This window comes from Rana temporaria, chromosome 5, assembly GCF_905171775.1.
Source record: "Rana temporaria chromosome 5, aRanTem1.1, whole genome shotgun sequence".
NCBI classification, from domain to species: Eukaryota; Metazoa; Chordata; class Amphibia; order Anura; family Ranidae; genus Rana; species Rana temporaria.
The window spans coordinates 338,986,912-339,012,427 of NC_053493.1; the positions used below are offsets into that span (position 1 = coordinate 338,986,912).

Here is a 25,516-nt window from a genome sequence, read left to right on the forward strand (position 1 = left end):
TGAAATTATGACCAGTGGTAGTATCTTGCGCATTGTGACTTCTGAGCACTATATATATATATATATATATATATATATATATATATATATATATATATATATATAAAATGTTTTTTGACTGTTAGTGCTTTTACCAGTAGCAAACATTTATTTTTATTTTTGTATTACCATTAGCGAACATTATTTTTTATTTTTATTTTTTTAGAATGCAGGTAGGACTACAAGTCCTCTGTTACGTAAATATAAAGCTGTGCACCATGGGGCATGAGCACTTGTCAGCTTGTCTTACTTTTCTCCAGGACCCATAACACCTGGCATTGCCCACAGCTTGCCAGTGAAGAATCTGATTCCTGAAAATAAACATAGAAAGGTTGGTTAGTGGAGCAAACATTTTAAATGTACAATATACTGTATAATAAAACGATTAGCGAAAAGTGCCCTAAACCTCATTTTTTTTTATTCCTAACACTAAAATACCAAAGAAATTGGTTAAGTGGAATTGCTTATAGGTTCCACAATCATACTAACTTAGCAAGATATCATTATGTACGTTAAAGCGGAGTTCCAGCCTGGGTGAAAAAAAATACAAATACTGAAGTTAATGACTTTTAATATAAGAACACCTGTCCGGGGAGTCCGCAATGTTGGCACCCAAAGCGGACCCGTCCATCGGCTCTGGGTGCAGGCACTGGCATCCTTACTAAGGGAAACAGGAAGTGAAGCCCTGTGACTTCACAGTCTGTTTCCTACTCTCTGAATGGTCCAGTCATCTTCTGGGACACACACAGGTCCCAGAAGGCAACAGGGGAGAAGGAGGAGGGCACCAAAAAAAAATTCAAGTGATGTACCTCGCCGTGGCGCCATGGGACGGAAGTCCTGAATTTTTTTTTACGAAAAAGGTATGACATTTTTGCCTAGAACTTCGCTTTAAGTCATCTTGTATACCTATTTGTGGTTCTCAACCATCATAATCACCTCAGTAAGATAATCAGCATGAACCAAGATATGTGTGTGAGTAGCTTACGCTTATGCTGTGTGGAAACAAAGTCCTGCACCCACCTCTCTCTGTAAGTGCTGGCCGGGTAGAGAGCTCATCTATGCTTCAGGCAATGGTAGAGAGTGAAAGGTGTCCCTGAGCCGCACATTAATTTAAAGCCTGCTGTGTAATAGCGAATGGCAGTTTCAGCCTGGAACCCTGTCAGGCCACATCCCAACGCGTTTCACCTCATCCACTGCAGCTTACTCATGGGGAAGATAATCAGTATGTAGTACACCTTCAGGCTGGGTTCACACTACTACACTACTTTCATCCTACTTTGCTCTGCTACATTGGTCCTACATTTATCCTACATTGGTCCTACATCCATCCTACTTTCATGAACAGGATACTACTTTGGTCCGACTTCAATGATATTCAATGGGCCTGAAGTAGGATCAATGTAGGACCAAAAGTAGTACAGGGAGCATTTTCAAAGTCGGACCGACTTGTGTAGGACGCTACAAGACGCTCTCATAGGGAAACATTGAACACAGAGCAAAGTAGGATGAAAGTAGTGTAGTAGTGTGAACCCAGCCTAAGGCCCCTTTCATAATGACGGGCCAATCGGGTCCACCTGTCAATTTTTCAGACGGACTCAATCAGATCATCTATAGAGTGGAGCAGCGGATGTCGGCTAACACCCTTAAGCTGCAGCAAAATTAACCCCAGGTGCCTAGAGTGGCAAGGGCATGAATCATAACATTCCAAAATGCAGCAACTTCTCTTGTTTAATAAACATCACCAGGGGTCACTTCTGATATATTGTTGATAAGCCCTTTCTCAAAAAGTGTGGAAAATTCACCATGCTGATGTTTCAAGCAAGTTTAAGGGTCAATAAACGAAAAAAATAATTTTCTTTAAAATAACAAACATGTTATACTTACCTCCACTGTGCAGTTCGTTTTGCACAGAGTGGCCCCGATCCACGTCTTCTGGGGTCCCTCGGCGGCTGTCTCTAGTCCTCCCCGCAAGAACTCATCACATTCATTCGAGAGAGATCGCATGGTGATGAGTCCTTGCGGGCGCGCTCCCGTGATACAGCGAGCGGTCTGCCCCGCCCCTCAGCGCACAGCGTCACTGGATGTGATTGACAGCAGCGCCAGCCAATGGCTGCGCTGCTCTCAATCCATCCGCTCTAGCCAATCAGTGGCCAGGCTGAGCGGCGAAGGGGATCTCGGGACCAAGCGTGGGACTTTCGAGGGGTCAGGTAAGTAAAACGGGGGCTCGGGGGGGGGGGGCGGCATCATCAGATGTTTTTTCACCTTAATGCATAGATTGCATTAAGGTGAAAAATGTTTTTCCTTTACAACTCCTTTCAAAATGTATGATGGCTGTATGGTTTGTAATTTGTTATTGCCTGTGATCATCAGCTTCATCTAGTGGCCATAATATGGTATTTTTTTTTCTTTTTTTTATGAGGTGTTTCAGAACAATACGGCATTATGGTTACTAGATGGGGCTCATTCACACAGCGACTGGTATTTTTTCCACACTGGATAAACAGCAGTCACCAACGTTTTTCTATGTGCCTCATTAGCAATGCAATGCAGCCCAGTGTAGTGAGCTGTTGTAGACATTTGGCATTCTACTGCAGTGCACAGGTTTTCACAACATGTCACCACGCTGCTGTGCAGAGACATGAATGTTGTGTCACTTTTGTGGACTTTAAATAAAGTTTAAAAAAGTAAACCGTCCCCTCGCTGAAAACTGACAGCTGCCTGCTCAAAGGGTTTAGCATGTGGGCAATGCAAACAGGTCCTCATATATGTCTAGCTACAAATCTATCACAAACAGAAAATCGAAAAGCATTGTGTGATCACTATAAACATACAACAATAGCCAATTGTAAAAGTAGAGCCTAGTTTAATTAGCAATATGTGGCCCATACTAAATGGACCTATGTAAGCAAGGAGTGCCTAGTTACCTTAACAAATTCACCACTTCACACTTAGGCTGACTAATTTTATATATATTTTTATATATATATATATATATATATATATATATATATATATATATAAAATACTATGGATTGGCCAGTCAATATGCATTCACTAAGCAATAAACACATTTATTAATTTGAGTCCCTCAAAAAAGCAAAGTTTTTCCAATAATTTGAAGGTTTTATTATTTAATTTACATATTTGTCTTTAGTATTGATATGAAAGTTTTACATATTTTATGTTATACATAGATTATTGCTACTTCCAACATGAAGGGCAAATGTACTCACTCATTGGCATCGCTACCATCACCATAGCATCGATGATTTCTAATATGCATCGCAGGGTGCTGACAAGCAACACATACTGTGTACCCTTCCCGTAGGTAGAGCATCCAACGGGCATGTGGACGGTCCTCTATTAGACAAGCTGGAGATAAGGATTCAATCTGGAATTCCACACAATATCTGTTGGCAATTATTGGAAGATTACCATCATTTATCACATGTAAACCATGTAAGACACACACACAGCTTTAACATTGTCCAATCCTAGATATATAACTAAGTACACTTAGGAACCATAATATATGTTGAAGGGATGATCTTTAACTAGTGAAGCATTCCAATAAAAAGTAATATTCATGTACAAAGTGCAACAATCCAAAGCAGTCATTTAAAATTTCAGTCTGCTAAAGTCACTTCTTTGAGAAATGAGTAATAAAAGGTGCCCACGTTGCAAATATTTCTTTATCATGACTGCATACATCTGAATGTTCTAGTGATTTTAACAGACATTGAAGGGAATTCATAGATTGGTTAGGACACTCTTTAGAATTCCAATGTTCCTGCACACAACAAATGTCAGTGTAGGCGACAGATTCAATTACCAGACCAGAGTGTCAATACAGACAATTCAGTATAACGGAGCTTTCCCCTGACGACTGTGAAGCCAACAGCATCCTTAAAGTGGATGTAAACCCACTCTCATCCTTTCTAAACTATTGCCATAGTGCTGATCTATAAGGATATACATGCCTCCTGCATGTATCCTTACCTGTCAAATGTCTCCCCTCTGTCTGTTACAAGAACTGAAAAACTGCAGATTCTATGGGTGGGTCTGTTGTCTGGAGCTCTGTGGGTGGAGTCGTGATGTCAGTAGACTCCCCGCCCTCCTCTACACTCCCCTTGTCAACATGCATTTTTTCCTGTGTATTCCTTACATTAAATTCTGCTATGATCACTAACATCCAGTCAAAATCCAGAAAAGTAACCACATGACTTCAGAAAAGGAGTGGGGGTGGGAATTAAAAAATAATGCCCGTCTCCAGGCTAGTGCATGAGATATGTAAATAACCTGTCACTCACAGCAAGGGGGCGGAACGGACTAAGGTTTTTCTCTGTAAGTCCATTTTATTTCACTGAACAATAAAAGAGGATTGCTCAGAGCTGGATTAACTCTGTGTGGCAAGACTGGGCACAGATGATAGGAAATCTTATACTGTACATTGTGACATCAAAATTTGGGATATTATCCACTTTAAGGGGCCTTTCACACGGACGGATAGAATGGTGCTTTTAGCTGCAGATTTTCTAGTTTTCTACCGCAGCTAAAAGCACACAATGCTTTCCTATGGCCCCATTCACACACTGCGTTTAGCTGCGATTTCGTTGCATGCGGTTTGGTGCGAATAGAAAAAATAGAATTGAATGCATCCAGGTGCGATTTAGCGCAGCTATATGCACTTAAACGCAGGTAATCCCAGTTTTGTGTTACAACTTCGGATAGCAGTGTGAGAAAAAAAAAAGAACAGGAAGCACATCATAATAAAATAAAAATAAAAAGGGTTGCTATGGAAATGATTACCGCAGCTTAACGCGGCCGCATGTAACCGCACGTAATCGCAATGTACAAATGCAGCTAATCGCAGTGCCCAGGGCCTTGAATTTCACTGAAAATGTACATGCTTTTAATTGCGGCAAAACTGCCGTCCGTCTGAAAGGGGCCTAACAACCAGTAACAGGGAGGGAGCAGCACCTGTTCTAGCTGATTGCTACATTGTGCACAGGAACAGGAACTTTGCCTGTCTCTGTACGCCAAATTAGAGTCATACTAGGTCCTAATTACCTCCAGTTTTGTTATCTACAAACTTCAGGTAATTACTTTTTAATGTGGTGCATTATAGCATCCCTTTGTAAAAGGGTCGCTCTTAAAAACTACCTGAATCTACTGCATGTGTCAGTAAAGTTACCAAAACAAATAGTAGAGATTTTTGAATTTGGTGCATGCCATTTTAATGGTCCTTAGTTCTAAACCGTGTTGTGGGAATCATCACAGAGGGTTTTTGTTCTGTGCTCCGTGTCAACTAGAGATAAGTGCTAAAATCCATGGGCATTGCAATATTTCATTTTTATTTATTCATTCATGCACAGTGCTAGCGTCTGGAAGCTGAGTGTCAGCCTACAAATAAAGTCAAACTTGGCCTTTCTGTCCATTCATGATAACATCAGGGGGCAGATCCACAAAAGGATTACGCCGGCGTAATTTTAAATTTCCCGCGTCGTATGTTTGTTTTGTATCCACAAAACAAGATACGACGGCATCTGGGATCGATCCGACAGGCATACGTCTTAGTACGCCGTCGCATTTAAGCTGCAATTTATCCCGTTGAAATCCGCGTTGAGTATGCAAATTAGCTAGTTACGGCGATCCACGAACGTACGTCGGCCCGGCACATTTTTTTTCCTCGTTTTCGTTTGGCTTTTTCCGGTGTATAGTTAAAGGTGCTATATGGTGGCGTACTCAATGTTAAGTATGGCCGTCGTTCCCGCGTACAATTTTGATTTTTTTACGTCATTTGCGTAAGTCGTTCGCGAATAGGAATTTGCGTAGAATGACGTCACCGTCGTAAGCATTGGCTTGTTCCGGTTAAATTTCGAGCATGCGCACTGGGATACCCCCAGGCACGGCGCATGCGCAATAAAAAAAAACGTTGTTTACGTCGGGTCACGACGTATTTACATAAAACACGCCCCCATTACATCCATTTGAATTCCGCTCCCTTACGCCGCAAGAGATACACTACGCCGCCGTAACTTACGGCGCAAATTCTACGGCACTAATGCGCCGTTGTACGTGGATCTACCCCCAGATGTCTAAAGACTTCTGGGATTGGCCCCTGCACCTACATCAGCAACCCTACTGTAATATTTCCCAATATTTGATTAAATGAATACCCAGGATCTTCTGTATGCGAAGCCCAGTCTGGAGACGTTGCACGCTTCCTTCTGGCTTTGTTGTACTCAAAAGTCGTGATAAAAGCAGGCACTAGAAATAGAGAAACATATATATGTTATGAGCCAACATAAATCTGGAAGTGGATCACACATAAACATTCCGTACACTGACGGTGTCACACGAGAGCTTTTTATGACAATAATTTCTTTGTAAATTGAGAATCATGTTGTAAAAAGTCGACCACCTGACTATGGAAACCAATGTGTCCTCTGTTCCAGATTGCTTTGTATGGGTGAAAATTATCTTGAATGACAGAACTGCAGATATGAAATCACAGGATTTCATGAAAGATTTCTTCAAAAGTAGCAGTAAAAATGCACTTCAATTTAACCAATATGTGTATTTAATGCTTCATAGTCTTTTGCCTACATACTTTGTGTTAAAAGATTTCCCTCCTTCCTATCTTTTAGGCCGGCCATACACGGTTCAAATCTCTGCCTGTTTAGCAGGAAGTTGATCGATCAGCTTGGGTACAACCAGCCTGCTGGATTCTCTTGCAATTATTGCTAGTGTCTGCTATAGCTGCAAGCGATAATCACTGTCTTCTCCCGACAGGGACAGCTTCCCCCACTTCCCCGCCAGGAAAAGACAATCCCCCTGTCAGCACTGTCTGTGTTAATGGGGGAATGGTGCAAATTCCTTTCATGCCCCGTCTATGGCCTGCCTTAATGGCCATTAATCTCATAGTCAAAATTACCATATGTAACATGTCACCTAATACAGAGCATCTAAATGCTACTCTTTATTTCTTTGCATTTTGAAAAGTTTGGTGGTCCTTTTTTTGTATTTGGAAATCTAATTGGAAATGTACTACATTTTGTAGAATTCATATAGTCTCTGATAACTATGGGGGTAATCCACAAAAGGGATACACCGGCGTATCTACTGATACGCCGCCGTATCCCTGTCTCTATCTTTGGAACTGATCCCCAGAATCAGTTTACCATAGATAGGCAGAAGATCCGACATGTGTAATTGAATTACACTGTCGGATCTTAAGGATGCAATTCTAGGCCGGCTGCTAGGTGGCGAGGCCATTGCGGCCGGCCTAGAATATGCAAATGAACACTTACGGCGATCCACGAACGTTTCGACGGGCCCGTCGCGCTAAATTTACGTCGAGTTACGCCACGTAAAAATAGGGCTGAGTCCTATTTGACTAAGCCCTATTAAGTATGGCCGTCGTTCCCGCGTCGAAATTTTCAACTCTACGTCGTTTGCGTAAGACGTTCGTGAAAGCAAATGGCGTCGGAGCGACGTCAGTTAGCGCAATGCACGTCGGGTAAGTTACCCGACGGAGCATGCGCAGTACGTCCGGCGCGGGAGTGCGCCTAATTTAAATGGGAATCGCCCATTTGTATTAGGAACGCCTTGCGCCGGACGGAGTTAAGTTACACCGCCGCAAATTTCCAGGTAAGTGCTTTGTGGATCGGCACCTAACTTAGGAGATTTGCGGCAGTGTAACTTAACTCTGAAAAGTTAAGTTGCGCTCGGCGGCTGTGGATCTGGCCCTATATACCTATATCTGATTTACAGTTTCCCTATATTAGAGATGTGCGTGACAAAAAAAATAGTTTTGTTTAGTTTCGGATTCAGTTGTTAAGGTAAACATTTTATTTCATCATATTCATTATGTTAGAATGATTCATTTTCTGATTTTCGTTTTGTATATTCAGATGCATTTCGTATATTCCTTGTTCAAAGTTTGCATTTTGGAAGATTGGCTATATTTGTTTTAATGTGTTAGGCCCCATACACACGAGAGAATTTATCCGCGGATACGGTCCAGCGGACCGTTTCCACGGATAAATCCTCTCAAAGATTTCCGCAGATTTCTATGCGATGGAGTGTACACACCATCGCATTGAAATCCGCGCGGAAATCCTCTGGCGATGACGTGTCGCGCCGTCGCCGCGATTATGACGCGGCGACGTGCGCGACGCTGTCATATAAGGAATTCCACGCATGCGTCAAATCATTACGACGCGTGCGGGGAATCCCTTTGGACGGATGGATCCGGTGAGTCTGTACAGACGAGCGGATCCATCTGTTGGGATGGATTCCAGCAGATGGATTTGTTGTGCATGTCAGCAAATATCCGATCTGCTGGAATCCATCCCAGAGGCGATTTCTCTGCGGAAACAGATCCGCTGGCGTGTACACACCATAGGATCTATCCGCAGATACCCATTTGCTGGGATTTATCTGCGGATGGATTCTATCGTGTGTATGGGGCCTTAATGTATTATTTCAGGAGATTACTCATGTACTCTATTACGTTTGGATGGAAGAGGATTCATCAGATTCTCCAAATCAGAACAATGAATGGAACTAAATTAATTTTGGATTAATTTGTTATGTTATGATTCGGAGATGTTAGATCCACCTCCATCCAATCAAACAAATAAGTAGGAATCATAGGGCCAGATTCACGTAGAGCGAAGTATGTTTAAGCGGGCGTAGCGCAGCTCATATGCGCTACGCCGACGTAACATAGAGAGGCAAGTACAGTATTCACAAAGCACTTGCTCCCTAAGTTATGTCGGCGTAGCGTAAATGAGCCGGTGTAAGCCCGCCTAATTCAAATTAGGAAGGTAGTGGGCGTGTTGTATTAAAATTAGCCGTGACCCCATGTAAATGAATTCCCGAACGAACGGAGCATGTGCGCGCATGCTCAGAATCACGTCGCATATACTCCCTAAGATACGATGGCTCAATGCGTTCGACGTGTAAACGTAACCTACGCCCAGCCCCATTCACGTACGACTTACGTAAACGACGTAAAATCTGACGTCCATACCCTAACATGACTTAGACCAGCTTTTTGGTGGTTTATCTTTACGCCGGACGTACGCCTTACGTAAACGGCGTAGCTTACTGCGACGGGAGCAAGTACGTTCGTGAATCGGCGTATCTCGCTCATTTACATATTCAACGCGTAAATCAATGGAAGCGCCCCTAGCGGCCAGCGTAAATATGCACCCAAGATACGACGGCGTAGGAGACTTCCGTCGGTCGTAGGAAGCCAAAATTCAGGCGTATCTTAGTACAAGAATACGGCGCATAGATACGACGGCGAATCCATGGACTTACGCGGCGTATCAGTAGAATCAATTCGGATCATTTGTAATGTTGTTACGTTGTTTCGAAAGCTTCAAACATTAAAGGGGTTGTAAAGGTACAATTTTATTTCCCTAAATAGCTTCCTTTACCTTAGTGCAGTCCTCCTTCACTTACCTCATTCTTCCATTTTGCTTTTAAATGTTCTTATTTCTTCTGAGAAATCCTCACTTCCTGTTCTTCTGTCTGTAACTACACACAGTAATGAGAGGCTTTCTCCCTGGTGTGGAGTGTCGTGCTCGCCCCTTCCATTGGACTACGGGAGAGTCAGGACGCTCTCTACGTTGCAGATAGAGAAAGGAGCTGTGTGTTCGTGGGCGTCCTGACTCTCCCGTAGTCCAAGGGAGGGGGACGAGCACGACACTCCACACCAGGGAGAAAGCCTTGCATTACTGTGTGGAGTTACAGACAGAAGAACAGGAAGTGAGGATTTCTCAGAAGAAATAAAGACATTTAAAAGCAAAATGGAAGGATGAGGTAAGTGAAGGAGGACTGCACTAGGGTAAAGGAAGCTATTCAAGAAAAAAAAGTGTACCTTTACAACCCCTTTAACAAAAGGCCCTATCACATTATGTCATCTGAATGAAATTAATGAATACGAAATAATTTGTTTCTTTGTAATTTATTTCACATTCTTTGAAATTTGTTTCTATTGTGAGTGTGATGTATCCAAATTTCTGAATAGTGAATTTTTTATCCGAATTTTGATTAGTAACAAAACAAATCACACTCGTCTAAGCTATATCTTAATTCTGAGCCTTTAGAGTAAACTCTACAGCTTTTATTATTTTGTATCTTACCATGTAAATTTCCACACTCAATGCCTTGGTGTGTGAAATATTCAAGACACCCAGCCTTCTCCTCCAGATGTGGACAGGGCTCTCCGCCATTCTCCGCCTCCTGTAGAACGTCACGCCTGCGCGCTCTGTATGTTGGGGTACATTGATTTGCACAGCCACTCCATTGACTCCATTCACCAACAAGGCATGCAAGAGCTGGTAAAGTAAACACATATATTACACCAAAGCTGCATATTTAGTATATTCTCATTCATGAATATATTGGAATGTACTATACTGGGCATAGTTTTACTTTTTTTGTACTAGGTGTATACCTTACAATTCTACACTATACAGGTAAGTTTAAAAATTGTATGAGAATCAGTTTTTTATTTGTTGAGTAGATTGTTTAATGCAAAATCCTTCAACTGCATTTTTCTATGTCTGGGATTTTCATGTGCATGCACCAGGGGGTATAGTGGGGTGCCAACAAGATCAATTTACTTAACCACTTGCTTATTGGGCACTTACTGTAAACCCCCTTCCTGCTTTCAGCACTATCACTCTTTGAATAACAATTGTGCGGTCATGCAACACTCTGCCCAGATTAAGTTGTAATAATTTTTTTCCCCACAAATTGAGATTTCTTTTGGTGGTATTTAATGGCTGCTGGGCTTTTCCTTTTTTGCTAAGAAAATGAAAGAAGACCAAAAATTAAAAAAAAAGCAGTTTTATAGTTTGTTATAACATTTTGCAAACAGGTAATTTTTCTCATTTATTAATGTGTGCTGATGAGGCTGCACTGAGAGGTGGCACTGATGGGCATCACTGAAGGGCAATGATAGGTGGCACTGAAGGGCACCCATAGGTGGCACTGATGGGCACTGGTATGTGGCACTGATAGGTGGCACTGATGATGAGGCACTGATGGGAATTAATAGGTGACACTGGTGGGCATTAATAGGAGGCACTGGTGGGCATTGATTGGCGGCACTGATATGCATCGGCAGGTTGCACTGGTGGGCACAGATGAGGCGGTGGTGACTCTCCCTCTTTGGGACCGATGTCCCTTTGACAGAAACCAGTGATCAGTTTTTTTTTTTCCTCACGCTGTCAGCGAAAAAATGCCGATTACCAATCTTCTGTTTACATCACTTGATCAGCTGTCAGGATCAGCCCCTTTCCCCGATCTGTGATCAGCCATAGACCTCCATAACGTGAGTTCAGATCCGGCTGCCACTGAATATTGACCACTAGGGAGGGAGCCAGAAAATCGGCCCCCTCACTACTGGAGGATCTAACGACTTAACCCCTTGTAGTGGTCTTACTTCATAACCCGTAGTATTTACAGACCCTGGTTCTTCAGATACACCAGAACCAACATGCATTCCTTTAAATAACTTCAGACTATGATCAAAATTGTTCATGTAACTTTACAGGCGCTAACTAATTACAACCAACATATTTCAACCTGCCTACACTATAACGTTTTTTTCTATCTAAACGATTTTAGAAGTATGCAAATAGAAGAACTTATGAATACAAAGATTAATGCCAGGTTGCCTAAACAAGGTTATAAAAATGAAAGGAAAACATTTGTGTATACATATAAAAATCATTATAAATACCTTTTTTCCCCCTTTTTTATAAGTGATCACATTCCCTCTGTTCTCAGCTGCATAACAGCTGGGGGAGGAGAAGCAGCAGCACATTGATCTTCCCAGAGAATAGCTGTTGCAAGAAGGGGGGATATCAGTACAAGACTGATAATTGGATTAGGTCCTATCACCGCAAGAACACTGACCACAATGTGCTCCCATGCCTAGCACGGTCAGTTTTTATTAGGAAAGCAGAGGGACTGGCAGGAACACCAGGAGTTTCACACAAAGGAAGCAATACAAAAAGGATACTTTTTCTTACAAGTAACGGGTAAAGAAGGCCCTTTCAGGAATATGTTGGGTTTACCTATTTTTTAATGCCTAAGCAAAGTCTTTTATGTCTAAAGTATCATTACACCTATGTGTAAGCATTTTTGTTCATATCATTTTATACATCATTAGATTTATATACAGTATTTCACCACTAGATGGTAGCAGCTGGAGCCGTGGAACTGTTTTAGTTCATATTATGTTTGAACAAAACAGAGAATTTGTCTTTGCTGTTACAGTTTAAAGAACAAGATTTTACACATCAACTACAAAATAAGATCACGCCATGAGCAGTTTAACCAATTAGGCTCCTTGCACACAGGGGATGTCTCGCTGCTGTACAATCCTCCTGGTGTTTTAGTGTGCCCAGGAGGTACAGGTGCAGTGTACAGCTATGCAGCCCACAGCCTGTTAACCACTTAAGCCCCGGACCATATTGCTGGTCAAAGACCAGAGCACTTTTTGCGATTCGGCACTGTGTCGCTTTAACTGACAATTGTGCGGTCGTGCAACGTGGCTCCCAAACAAAATTGTCGTCCTTTTTTTCCCACAAATAGAGCTTTCTTTTGGTGGTATTTGGTCACCTCTGCGGTTTTTAGTTTTTGCGCTATAAACAAAAATAGAGCGACAATTTTGAAAAAAAAATAATATTTTTTACTTTTTACCATAATAAATATCCCCCAAAAATATATAAAAAAACATATTTTTTCCTCAGTTTAGGCCGATACGTATTCTACATATTTTTCGTAAAAAAAAATTGCAATAAGCGTTTATTGATTGGTTTATAGCGTTATAGTTATAGCGTTTACAAATCAGGAGGTAGTTTTATAGCATTTTTATTAATATTTTTTTTTACTAGTAATGGCGGCAAACAGCGATTTTTTTTTCGGTACTGCGATATTACGGCGCTCACTTCGGACACTTTTGACACATTTTTGGGACCATTGGCATTTTTATAGCGATCAGTGCTATAAAAATGCATTGATTACTATAAAAATGCCACTGGCGGTGAAGGGGTTAACACTAGGGGGCGGGGAAGGGGTTAAGTATGTTCCCTGGGTGTGTTCTAACTGTAGGGGGTGGCCTCACTAGGGAAAATGACTGATCGCTGTTCATGCATTTAGTTAGTTTCCAGGAGCTGGGGAAAGCTTAAAGAACTTTTGGCCTAGTTCCTGGGCTTTTTGAATTCGCTGGGCCCACCTGTGATATAGAAATAGGAAGACTGCTAAGATTGGTGGCTATTTTTTTTTTTTACCACTATTATTCATTGATACTGGCGTTTGACATTTATAAATGCAACAATTTAGAAATTGGATGAAAGGTTTAACACTTTTTGAAAGATGAAAAGTTAATTTTGTATACAACTATATAGATGAGACGAAAATTAAGGACAAATGAGGAGGAAAGAGGGACAGAGAGACTTTATTTCAAACCAGGGACAGTCCCTCAAAATCAGGGACAGTTGGGAGCTATGTTAATGGCTTCTCACTTTTTGGGGGTATGCCTGGGCCACTACTTCATGTTGGTTAGGATTAGGGAAAGGTCATTATTCTTGCTGTATTATCATGCTGCATTTACCGTAAACAGTAAAGTTATGTTAACCATTCTAAGCCTGGTCTGAAGTTATTGAAAAAGTTGTATGTTGGTTCTGACATATTCCAAAGAACCTGGGTCTGTAACTGAACTATGGGGTGTGAAGTAACACTACTACAGAGGTTTAACTCAGCAAAGATAAGAAGGGTGTAGTTGCTATAGGTAACCAAGTAAAGGAACAAGCTACAGCAACCAGTCAGGTGTGGTACCTGCAGGGCCGCCATCAGGGGGGTACAGGCAGTACACTTTTTTTTTCACGCCGCAAAGACCGCCGTTATCGTGTACACCACCGCCTACTGAAGAGATGGATATCTCGGTTGTGGCAGCAGCTGCTGCCGTTACCGAGATATCCATCTTTAAAAAGAGGACGTCTTTTTGACATGGGGCGGTGGTCAAGAGGGTAAAGGGCCCAGAGGTCCCAGGTCCCTGGATGGCAACCCCTCTTTTTTTTTTTTTTTTAAATGTTTATTTTATTTTTTTATATGTTTTTTTATTTATTTTTTATTTAAGGGCCAAGAGGTTTCTTTTTTTATATATATATATATATATATATATATATATATATATATATATATATATATATATATATATATATATATATATATATATATATATATATATATTTTATTAAAGGAACCAGAGGTCCCCAGATGGCAACCCCCCTTTTAAAAAAAAATATATATATATACCGTATTTATTGGGGGTATAGCGCGCTCCCACGTATAGCGCGCACCCCTAAAGTTGCCCGAAATTCCTGTGGAAAAAAGATTTTTTGTACTTACAGTTTTGGTGTGTTGCGCGGCGTCCATTGGCGGCCTCGTCGGGTCCGGCGTCCGTCTGCGGCTTCGGTTGTCCTCTTCGTCGGGTCCGGCGTCCTTCTGCGGCGTCCTCGCGTCCTCCCCGCGCCGAGTTTGAATACTGCTCCGACATATACAGAGCGCAGTACACTCGTGTATGGTCGGGCAGGCTCGGCTACTCTCACGCTGACGTCCTGTACGTCCAGGACGTCAGTGCGAGAGGAGCCGAGACTGGCCGACTATACACAAGTGTACTGCGCTCGGTATATGTTGGCGCAGTATTCAAACTCGGCGCGGGAAAGCGGGTATCGGCATATCGATTTTCAGGGCAAAAAAGTGCGCGGTATACGCCGATAAATACGGTATATATATATATATTTTTTTTATATATATTTATATTTTTTATTTCTTTTTTTCTTTTTATTATAGGGCCCAGAGGTCCCCAGGGCCCCGGATGGCTACCCCTCTTTTTTTTTACAATTGAGAAGCACCCCCCCTGCTTCTCAATGTCAGGCGGCAGCACCCCCCCCCCCCAGCATCTCTGCTCCAGGGGGCCCATGCCTGAAGCCGTGTAAGGGGCCCCATAATTCCTGATGGCGGCCCTGGGTACCTGGTAAGATAACGGGTCCTCTGGTAGGGAAGGGGTTGGTTTTTGGGCTCTCTTGCTAGCAATCCATTTCACACAGCAACCGGGAGCAGACTAGCATTACAGAGATCTATGGCCATGTCACAAAAAGGATAGAGCCAAGTGAGATAACGCTAGTGTCCCTTACCTTACTGTGATTGGCTCACAATAAAGTGAGCCAATCACAGAAGACGGGAATGCCATTTCTGGAGCAGTTTAGTATGCAAAATTTGGCATAATGACACATTTGGCATAATGAAAAGGGAGTGTAGACCTGGCCAGACTTTTTGCTCTGCTTACTGGTGTCAGGAAATGTCCTTAATACAGAGTCGGAGCAGCAGCCATGTTGCTGGATTTGGCTGATTTTCTGAATGTGGCAAACCCCCGTGGCAGGGCAGGCTGAATCCATGGCTAGTAATTGATAAACAATAGGCACCAGTCACTTGTGTCTTTATTGATCCAAACACACATGAAAAGGAGGGCTACCTTGAGCGTTCATTTGAATTACAAATAATTTCACATTGAGAGTGTGCCCTTCAACTAGAGTATAAGGGCCACATCATACCTGTTCTTTCACTGGCCAGTGGTGTAGTCAGGGACAAAAAACAATATTGTAGTGGTATTTACTTCTCCTATTGCTGCCATTAAAGTTGATGAAAATGTTCCTTTATTAAGCCTAGTGTGTTTTGGCCAGGCTCTTCACGAGCAGGATAAGGGAGGAAAATTATTTGTGTTAAGGTGCTGCTAATTACTTTGGTATTCTACAACATGTCAGCCTAAAGCCTCGTACACACAATGAGAATATCGGGCAAATGATCGTTTGTTTTGTTTTGCATGCTAATCCTTATATAAAAAATAAAGAGGTTGCTAAACTTACAAAAATTCTCGTACGAAAGACAACAACTTCGGAAGTGATTTAATGTATTGTATTTTTTTTTTTCAGATTTTTTTGGGACGAATACTGTACTGATTAAAAGCAAATCACGCGATCTGGTATCGTACGAGAACATATTTTGTGTTTGTCCCTTCAGATATATTTGGATAAACTGTAGTGATTGTTTGTACTAGGCTTTGTGTGATAGGATCTGTTTCCATTGTTCTTGTTGTAGGGCTAGTCCTGGCCCGAATAAAACCCTTTGCATTGTCACTGGTGTGTTGGTGAGTTTTCAGGTCTTAACAGGCAACTACAACATATAAATAAAAGGCATATCGCTATATTCTTTTAAATATGATAGGGTGAGAAATGTACATAGTGTAAATTTCATAAATAGTTCATTCCAAGGCTCAGCCATCAGCTAGTCTCTTGTTACATTGGGTATCATTGAGGACGTTAAAAACGTTTGGAGATACAATCTACAAACGCCTATGTTGCTGGCACTCTCTATTCTGCCGCCACCTTATTTTTACTGCTTTATAATTTGTGGATTTAGAACAGAGCAAATTCTTCTCATCTCGTCAGGCTGAAATTCCTGTAACAGCTTCCAATCAAACTTTATCTAATCCTTTGCCAAGATCTTCTGTTTGTCATTTTCTAGCTCTGTCAAAACCAAACAGTAGCTAGTTGTGCAATGCTGTACCGTATATGTGGGAGATATACAGTCCTTCCCTAGGTTCTTGTTGTGTACCATCACATAACTACGAAGCTTTGTGGTTTACACTCCCATCAAACTGAGAAATTCAAATTACATGAAAGAGACCGTCTTTACTGTGAACCAGGCTGCAAACACATCCCACGGTTTAGAAGCAAGTAACATATCCATCTCAATCTTAAACGGAAGAACAGGCTCATACACTTCACAGTCCTCCCACTGCCGGGTCATACAATGCAAGCTCTCTGGTTTCCTTCTGTTGGGTAGAGATCCACTTGAGGGGGAAATTGGCATGGTTCATTCCCTAAATGTCTGCACTGGTCCAAACCATTACCTGCTAGAATGATCTGCGGTAGCATTTGTATACTTTTGTGGGGCAATTTTCTCTTCAGAGCTTTATTCTACAACCTTCCCCCAGACCGTTAACACAGGGGGGTGCCCTGGCAGAGACACATCGCAATGAATTCACATGATATGTTACATACCAGCTCTAACATAATCCCAGTGTTGCCAACCGTCCGTATTTTTACGGACAGTTTGTAAAAACGGGCACTTTTCCCCCCCGTTCATAAATGTCCGTAGTTGCGGGAATGTGCCAGTAAAAATAGCCGAGATCGGTTCAGCTTGGAACTGTGCATGGAGATTTGAGGCAGGGGGTGAGGGTGGCTGCGGTGGCACCACAGAGGGGGATAGAGGCAGGGGGAGATTGGAGGCAGGGGGTGTTAGTGGCAGGGGGTGTTGGTGGCACAGCAGAGGGGGAATGGTGGCACCGCAGAGGGTGGGGGATGAAGACAGGGGTTGTTAGTGGCACCGCAGAGGGGGATGAAGGCAGGGGACGATGGAGGCAGGGGGTGATTGGAGGCAGGGGGCCTGCGGGAGATTGGAGGCAGGGGGAGATTGTGGCACCGCAGAGTCAATTAGAGGAAAGTGATTTAAATGCCTAAGTAAAGAGAACCCAGGGCTCTGTTGAGCAATGTATTAAGGCTCTATTCACACTTGTATGACTCCAAAGTTGCGCTGACTTTGTAGTGCAACTTTGGTGCACATTTGATGCAACTATCGATAGGTGCGACTTAAATACAACTTTGGCTTTGACCAGTGATAGTAGACAACTGTTGCATAATATAATATTAAGGTACTACTTTCATGCAACTTTTCAGAGTTAACATTGAAGTCTATGGTCGTCAAGTTACATGAAAGTCAGACCAAAGTAGTGCATGAACTATTATGAAGTTGCTGCAACTTTAAGTCACATATATATGAATGGTTATCATTGGAAACATGGGGAACTACTTGTCATGCAAATTTGATATCAAAGGTTGCATGACAAGTCGCACAAGTGTGAATGGAGCCTTATCATGAGTGTCATGGAGATAAGATGTCAGGTTTTCCATCCTCATCACAAGACAAAGTTTGACAATCCATTTTCTAATCTGGGGCACAATTGTGGATTACTAATGTCTAGGAATTATGGTAAGCATCGACAGAGTAAAAAAAAAAATTAAGCCACGTCTTGGATATCATGGCATAAGACCCTGTAGGGATAGTCACTAAATTAACTTTAAGTATTGGGGATTATAGTCTCAGTGACCTGTAGATTTTTATCGAAGATCTTTTCCCAGAAAGGTTGAATGTGGGGACAGTCCTACCATGTATGTAACATGGTGACCAGAGAGAAGCCATAGCGCCAGCAGGTAGAATGAGCTGGTCATTTATGTTTCATTCACACCTAATGCCGTATTCACACGATCGGAATTTCCGACAAGAAATGTTTGATGTGAGCTTTTGGTTGGCAATTCCAACTGTGTGTAGGCCCCATCTGAGTTTTTCTGTCGGAATTTCCGACAGCAAAAAATTGAGAGCTGGTTCTCAATTTTTCCGTCAAGAAAAGTTCTTGTCTGAAATTCTGATTGTCTGTATGCAATTCGACGCACAAAAAAACATGCATGCTCGGAATCAATTAGACGCATGCTCGGAATCATTGAACTAAATTTTTCTCGGCTCGTTGTATTGTTGTACGTCACTGCGTTCTTGACGGTCGGAATTTCGTGTGACCATGTGTATACAACACAAGTTTGAGCCAAAATTCATCTGAAAAAAATCCACGGTTTCTTGTCGGAATTTCCGATCGTGCTTGAAGAAGGTGGGCAAAAAAGATGTGTTTCTGCCCGTGCTTCCAGACACACATGAAAAATGCACCAAAACGTATATAACACTGGTGGAGCCATTATTTCTTAATGGCACTCCAAATTCAGGTAGCAGTTGCGCGTGTGTCATGTGAAAATTTGTGCCAAAACACTCATCAAAAAACATGCTTGGCTCACTGCCAAAAAAAGGTGCAATAGCTACTTTGGAGTGTTTGATGCGTGTAGAGCATCCCATTCAAGTGAATGGACTGCCTTATGATGTCACATGACAAACTCAAAAAAAAGTGGCACAGCGCAAAGGTGTAAATGCAGCTTTATTAATTCCTGAGTTGCTTGTTGTCTGGTATGTAATAACATCAAACTGGTAATCAGAAGGGCTAGAAGTGCCTTATGCAGCTCTTCAGCATTCACCTTTTGATACCGGAAAGTCTTTCTAAAGCCTTATATATATATATATATATATATATATATATATATATATATATATATATATACACAGTACAGACCAAAAGTTTGGACACACCTTCTCAATCAAAGAGCTTTCCTTATTTTCATGACTATGAAAATTGTAGATTCACACTGAAGGCATCAAAACTATGAATTAACACATGTGGAATTATACATAACAAAAAAGTGTGAAACAACTGAAAATATATTTCATATTCTAGTAGCCACCTTTTGCAGCAGACACATCTCTAGAACTGGTAAGAGGAGACTGTGTGAATCAGGCCTTCATGGTAGAATATCTGCTAGGAAACCACTGCTAAAGAAAGGCAACAAGCAGAAGAGACTTGTTTGGGATAAAGAACACAAGCGATGGACATTAGACCAGTGGGAATCTGTGCTTTGGTCTGATGAGTCCAAACTTGAGATCTTTGGTTCCAACCCCCGTGTCTTTGTGTGACGCAGAAAAGGTGATCGGATGGACTCTACATGCCTGGTTCCCACCGTGAAGCATGGAGGAGGTGGTGTGACGTTGTGGGGGTGCTTTGCTGGTGACACTGTTGGGGATTTATTCAAAATTGAAGGCATACTGAACCAGCATGGCTACCACAGCATCTTGCAGCGGCATGCTATTCCATCCGGTTTGCGTTTAGTTGGACCATCATTTATTTTTCAACAGGACAATGACCCCAAACACACCTCCAGGCTGTGTAAGGGCTATTTGACCAAGAAGGAGAGTGATGGGGTGCTGCGCCAGGTGACTACCTCTTGAAGCTCATCAAGAGAATGCCAAGAGTGTGCCAAGCAGTAATTAAAGCAAAAGGTGGCTACTTTGAAGAACCTAGAATATGAAATATATTTTATTTATTTTTATATTTAGTTTTGATGCCTTCAGTGTGAATCTACAATTTTCATAGTCATGAAAATAAAGAAAACTCTTTGAATGAGAAGGTGTGTCCAAACTTTTGGTCTGTACTGTATATATATATAGGCAGATGGCTTCCCCGTGCTTCACTATGGCGCTGCATCGATCGAGTGATCCCCTTTATAGGGGAGACTCGATCGATGACGTCATTCCTACAGTCACACCCCCCTACAGTTGTAAATACACACTAAGTGTACACTAAATCCTACAGCGCCACCTGTGGTTAACTTTCCAAACTGCAACTGTCATTTTCACAATAAAGAATGCAATTTAAATGCATTTTTTGCTGTGAAAATGACAATGGTCCCAAAAATGTGTCAAAATTGTCCGAAGTGTCCTCTATAATGTCGCAGTCACGGAAAAAAAATCGCTGATCGCCGCCATTAGTAGTAAAAAAATAAATAAATAATAAAAATGCAATAAAACTATCCCCTATTTTGTAAACACTATAAATTTTGCGCAAACCAATCGATAAACGCTTATTGCGATTTTTTTTACAAAAAATAGGTAGAAGAATACGTATCGGCCTAAACTGAGGAAAAAAAATGTTATATATGTTTTTGGGGGATATTTATTATAGCAAAAAGTAAAAAATATTGCATTTTTTTCAAAATTGTCGCTCTATTTTTGTTTATAGCGAAAAAAATAAAAACCGCCGAGGTGATCAAATACCACCAAAAGAAAGCTCTATTTGTGGGGAATAAAGGACGCCAATTTTGTTTGGGAGCCACGTCGCACGACTGCGCAATTGTCTGTTAAAGCGATGCAGTCCCGAACTGTAAAAACACCTTGGGTCTTTAGACAGCATATTGGTCCAGGGGCTTAAGTGGTTAAATGTAACACAGCACTGCGAACATCTAAAAAACGTAATGCCCAAGGCTTTATGAAGAAAAATACGCCCAAACATCTCATAAACCCACTCCCAAAAACTCTTCTCTAATATGTTTATCGGGACATTTAATTAGAAAACAAGTGAATAACACCCACCACCCTTTCCCTTTCCCCTAGAGCCTTAGATTAATGCCGCGTACACACCATCACTTTATGTGATGAAAAAAAATGACGTTTTTAAAAACGTCACTTTAATTGACTGTGTGTGGGGGAAAACGTCGTTTTATGTCTTGTAAAAAACGACCAAAAAAAATTGAAGCATGCTTCAATTTTATGTGTCGTTTTTCAAAAGTGCACTTTTTACTTCACAGAAATTGACCGTGTGTAGCAAAAAACTTCGTTTTCTAAGACGTTTTTTCATCCACGCATGCCCAGAAGCTACTTATGAAGCGAGCTTCAATGGTAAAACGTGGTGGAATGTAACCTCACTTTGCAAGAACATTGTGAGAAAAACGATGGTGTGTAGGCAACTTCGTCTTTGAAAATTGAAGTTTCAAAAACGTCATTTTTTACTTCACAGAAAGTGTCGTTTTTTTTCATCACATAAAGTGATGGTGTGTACGGGGCATTAGAATTTAAATGAATTCAGGCTCCAAATTGTTCTGTAGTTCATTAGAGCTTTGAAGTCAAGTACTCCAAGAAATTTGTTCCCTGAATTTCATTGTGGTTACACTTTTTAAAATTCAGGATTCATATAAATAAAAAATGAATTTACCTTTTTTGATGGGTGTGTTCATATCAAAAAAGATGTATGACATTTGTGCAGACATATCTGTTTTACTTTTTAATTAAAAGCTGAAATTTAAACATCTACATATACATTTGAACTACAGACATGGGAGCGATTTTACTTGCCAAGGGGTTTATAATTCTGTCCTGCCACATTTGCAGACTGAAGCTTTATTTTTATCAACAATACTCCAGCTTGCACATCATAGCTGATGTTTAGGAACCACTTTGATTGGTTCAGGGACATGTGGTGAGGTCAGTGGCACTGGCTAGTATCAGAGCCAGATACACACAAGTTACATACGCCACGCACGTTAGAGCGAGAGCAATAATTCTAGTACTAGACCTTCTCTGTAACTCTAAACATGTAACCCGTAAAAAAAATGACAGCGTCACCTGTGGAGATTTTTAAAAATCGTGGAATTGTGGGTAAATCTTATACCCGTAAACCCATGTTTTTTCCTTGTGGTTAAGAGGGAAGGGAGCATTTGTCTTTTAGACACTTGCCCCCTTCTATGACACTGCAGTGAGAGGTGTGCCTCCACTGCAGCATTTTTATTGGACAGCTTGGTCCAATGGTACTTTATTCTGACCTGAAATGGTGAACCGACCCTCTGCTGTGCCCCGCGGCTGCATATTGTGTAGGGTTGTCCCGATACCGATACTAGTATCGGTATCGGGACCGATACTGAGCATTTGCGCGAGTACATCGAGTGCTCCCGATGCCTGACCCGATACTTTTTTTTCTTCCCCGAGAGCTGGTGGAGAGGGAGTGGAGAGGGGGTGGAGTGTGGGTGGAGAGGGGGCGGAGAGCGGAGCAGAGCAGTCCTCGTATGGAGGAGAGGAGAGCTGCTGCCGCTGCTGCCTGGTCCCCTAAGACAAAGCAAAGTCCCCCCCCCCACCGCTGCCGACATCTAGATGATCAGCGCTGGGGGAACACAACAGCTTTCATTTGAATAGCTGTGTGTTCCCCGCCGCGCCTCATCATGTATAGCCCCTCCCCCTTGCCCAGAAACATTGATAGACAGATCACCCGTCCCAGGATTGGACGGGTGATCTGTCTATCAAAGTGCCTGGGCAAGGGGGAGGGGCTATACATGACGAGGCGCGGCGGGGAACACACAGCTATTCAAATGAAAGCTGTTGTGTTCCCCCAGCGCTGATCATCTAGATGTCGGCAGGGTGGGGGGGGGGGCGACGACTTGGCTTTCTCTTAGGGGACACAAGGCTGCATTAAGGACATGGCTGCATTAGGGACATGGCTGCAATTAGGGACATGGCTGCAATTAGGGACCTGGCTGCATCTAGGGACATGGCTGCATCTAGGGACATGGATTTAGGGACATGGCTGAATTTAGGGACATGGCTGAATTTAGGGACATGGCTGAATTTAGGGACAAGGCTGCATTTAGGGACAAGGCTGCATTTGGGGACACAAGGCTGCATTTAAAAAAAAGTATCGGTAATCGGTATCGGCGAGTACATGAAAAAAAGTATCGGTACTTGTACTCGGTCCTAAAAAAGTGGTATCGGGACAACCCTAATATAGTGTGAACCCAGCCTAATAGTCCCTGCCACCTTACTGTAAAGTTTAGCCATAGCCTGGCCAGCTGTTCTTTTTATACACTCCTTTCTCTATTGTATTGCTTCTGTGTTCCTGTTCATACGATTTCCCATAGTTTACTATCACTTGCACAGAAAGTAAGAGAAATCTTTTCCAATAGTGATACATACAGGAGTAAAAACCTGACAGAGCTTCTAGCAGTTTTTTTATACCAGGAATCTCCAAACTTTCTACACAAAGGGCCAGTTTACTGTCCTTCGGACTTTAGGGGGGCCAGACTAGGGCCAGTGCAAGTAGAAAATGTCCTGGCATCCAGTGGGAATAAACAATGCCCTTTCATTGGTGTCAATGGAAGGAATTCTGCCCCATCGTTGATATACCGTATTTGCCGGTGTATAAGGCGACCAGGCGTAAGATTTTTTGCCTGTACTCACTGTATAAGATGACCCCCCTTCCGCGGCTTGCGACACTTCATATTTCTTCCTTCTGGAGCCATATTCTTCTTCCTTCTGGCTGGAGCCAATCACGGTGAGCAATGTATTCTATTAATGAATACAAAGCCTGCTTGGATTGGCAGAGGCTGTAACATCATCGGCCCACGCCTCTCTGACTCTCAAAGCCAATCTGTATGTAGCCTGCTCGGATTGGCAGAGTTTGTTACTCCAATCCGAGCAGACTCTGAATTCATTTGAATACATCTATCACCGGGATTGGCTAAGCGGGAAATACTGTATGTAGCCGAAGCTACATACAGTATTACCGCACATCCAGCAGGCATCCAAGCAGCTGACCCGGCGTATAATACGACCCCTGCTTTTTGGCCAGTTTTTTTAAGTGTAAAAGGTAGTCTTATACGCCAGCAAATACAGTAAGTGGGAGGAATTCTGCCCCATTGTTGGTGTCAATGGAAGGAATTCTGCCCCATCGTTGATATAAGTGGGAGGAATACTGCCCCATTGTTGGTGTCAATGGAAGGAATTCTGCCCCATCGTTGATATAAGTGGGAGGAATTCTGCCCCATTGTTGGTGTCAATGGAAGGAATTCTGCCCCATCATCGGTGTCAGTGAAAGAATTTCTGCCACATCATTGGTGTCAGTGGAAGTAATAGTGCCCTATTGTTGGTGTCAGTAGATGGAATAGTGCCCCAAGGGCCGGATAAAGGCACGCAATGGGCCGCAGTTTTGAGACCGCTGCTCTATACCATGCAAAGCTAATAAGAAGTGTTAAAAGATGAAGATTAATATGTCTTCTCTGGTGCCCTTGTCCCTATATTTGCCTTCTCTCCCCACTCCCATCAACATGGTAATAAAAATGTAAAATAATTCCCTTCTGTCTTCATAACATACCTTATTTTAGACCCAGTGGTGGCGTCATGATCTTCTTTATGAAGTACAGGGAGATTATGGCTGGTGGGAGGGGCTTCCTGGAAACAGAGGGCCAGATTCACAGAAAAAGTACGCCGGAGTATCTGCTGATACTCCGGCGTACTTTCAAATTTGCCGCGTCAAATCTTTATTTGTAATTCACAAACAAAGATACCACGGCTTTTGGCAAAGATCCGACAGGCGTACGGCTTCGTACGCCTTTGGATCCTAGGTGTAATTTTCCGGCGGCCGCTGGGTGGAGTTTGCGTCGTTTTCCAGCATCGGGTATGCAAATTAGCTGTTTACGGCGATCCACGAAGGTACGCGCGTTCGTCGCATTCTCTTACGTCGTTGCTAGTCGGTTTTTCCCGTCGCAAACATAAGCCTGCTTTTTCATGGCTTACATTTAGAACAGCCATGTTAAAGTATTGCCGTCGTTCCCGCGTCGAATTTCAATTTTTTTTATTTTTTGCGTAAGACGTCCGGGAATACGAAACAACGTAACGCACGTCGCCGTTCAAAAAATACGTTGGGGCGCCTTAATTTCGCGCAAAGCACGTCGGGAAATTTTCACACGGAGCATGCGCAGAACGTTCGGCTCGGGTACACGCCCCATTTAAATTAGGCGGGCTTGCGCCGGACGGCTTTACGTTACACCGCCGTAAGTTTACACGCAAGTGCTTGGTGAATCAGGCACTTGCGCTGAAAACTTGCGGCGGTGTAACGTAAAGACGATACGTT

General features: G+C 42.4%; 1 protein-coding gene across 1 annotated transcript in view; it reads right to left on the reverse strand.

The window, feature by feature from the left end:
• Window positions 1–200: 200 nt before the first annotated feature.
• SBSPON (somatomedin B and thrombospondin type 1 domain containing) overlaps window positions 201–25,516 on the reverse strand; it is a 33,209-nt gene continuing 7,893 nt past the window's right edge. The window contains exons 2-5 of the mRNA XM_040354415.1: window positions 10,200–10,394; window positions 6,219–6,309; window positions 3,273–3,449; window positions 201–350 (exon numbers count right to left, since the gene is read on the reverse strand). Of these exons, the coding sequence (XP_040210349.1) occupies window positions 233–350; window positions 3,273–3,449; window positions 6,219–6,309; window positions 10,200–10,394 (581 nt within the window). The 3' untranslated portion in view covers window positions 201–232. The remainder of the gene's footprint in view (window positions 351–3,272; window positions 3,450–6,218; window positions 6,310–10,199; window positions 10,395–25,516) is intronic.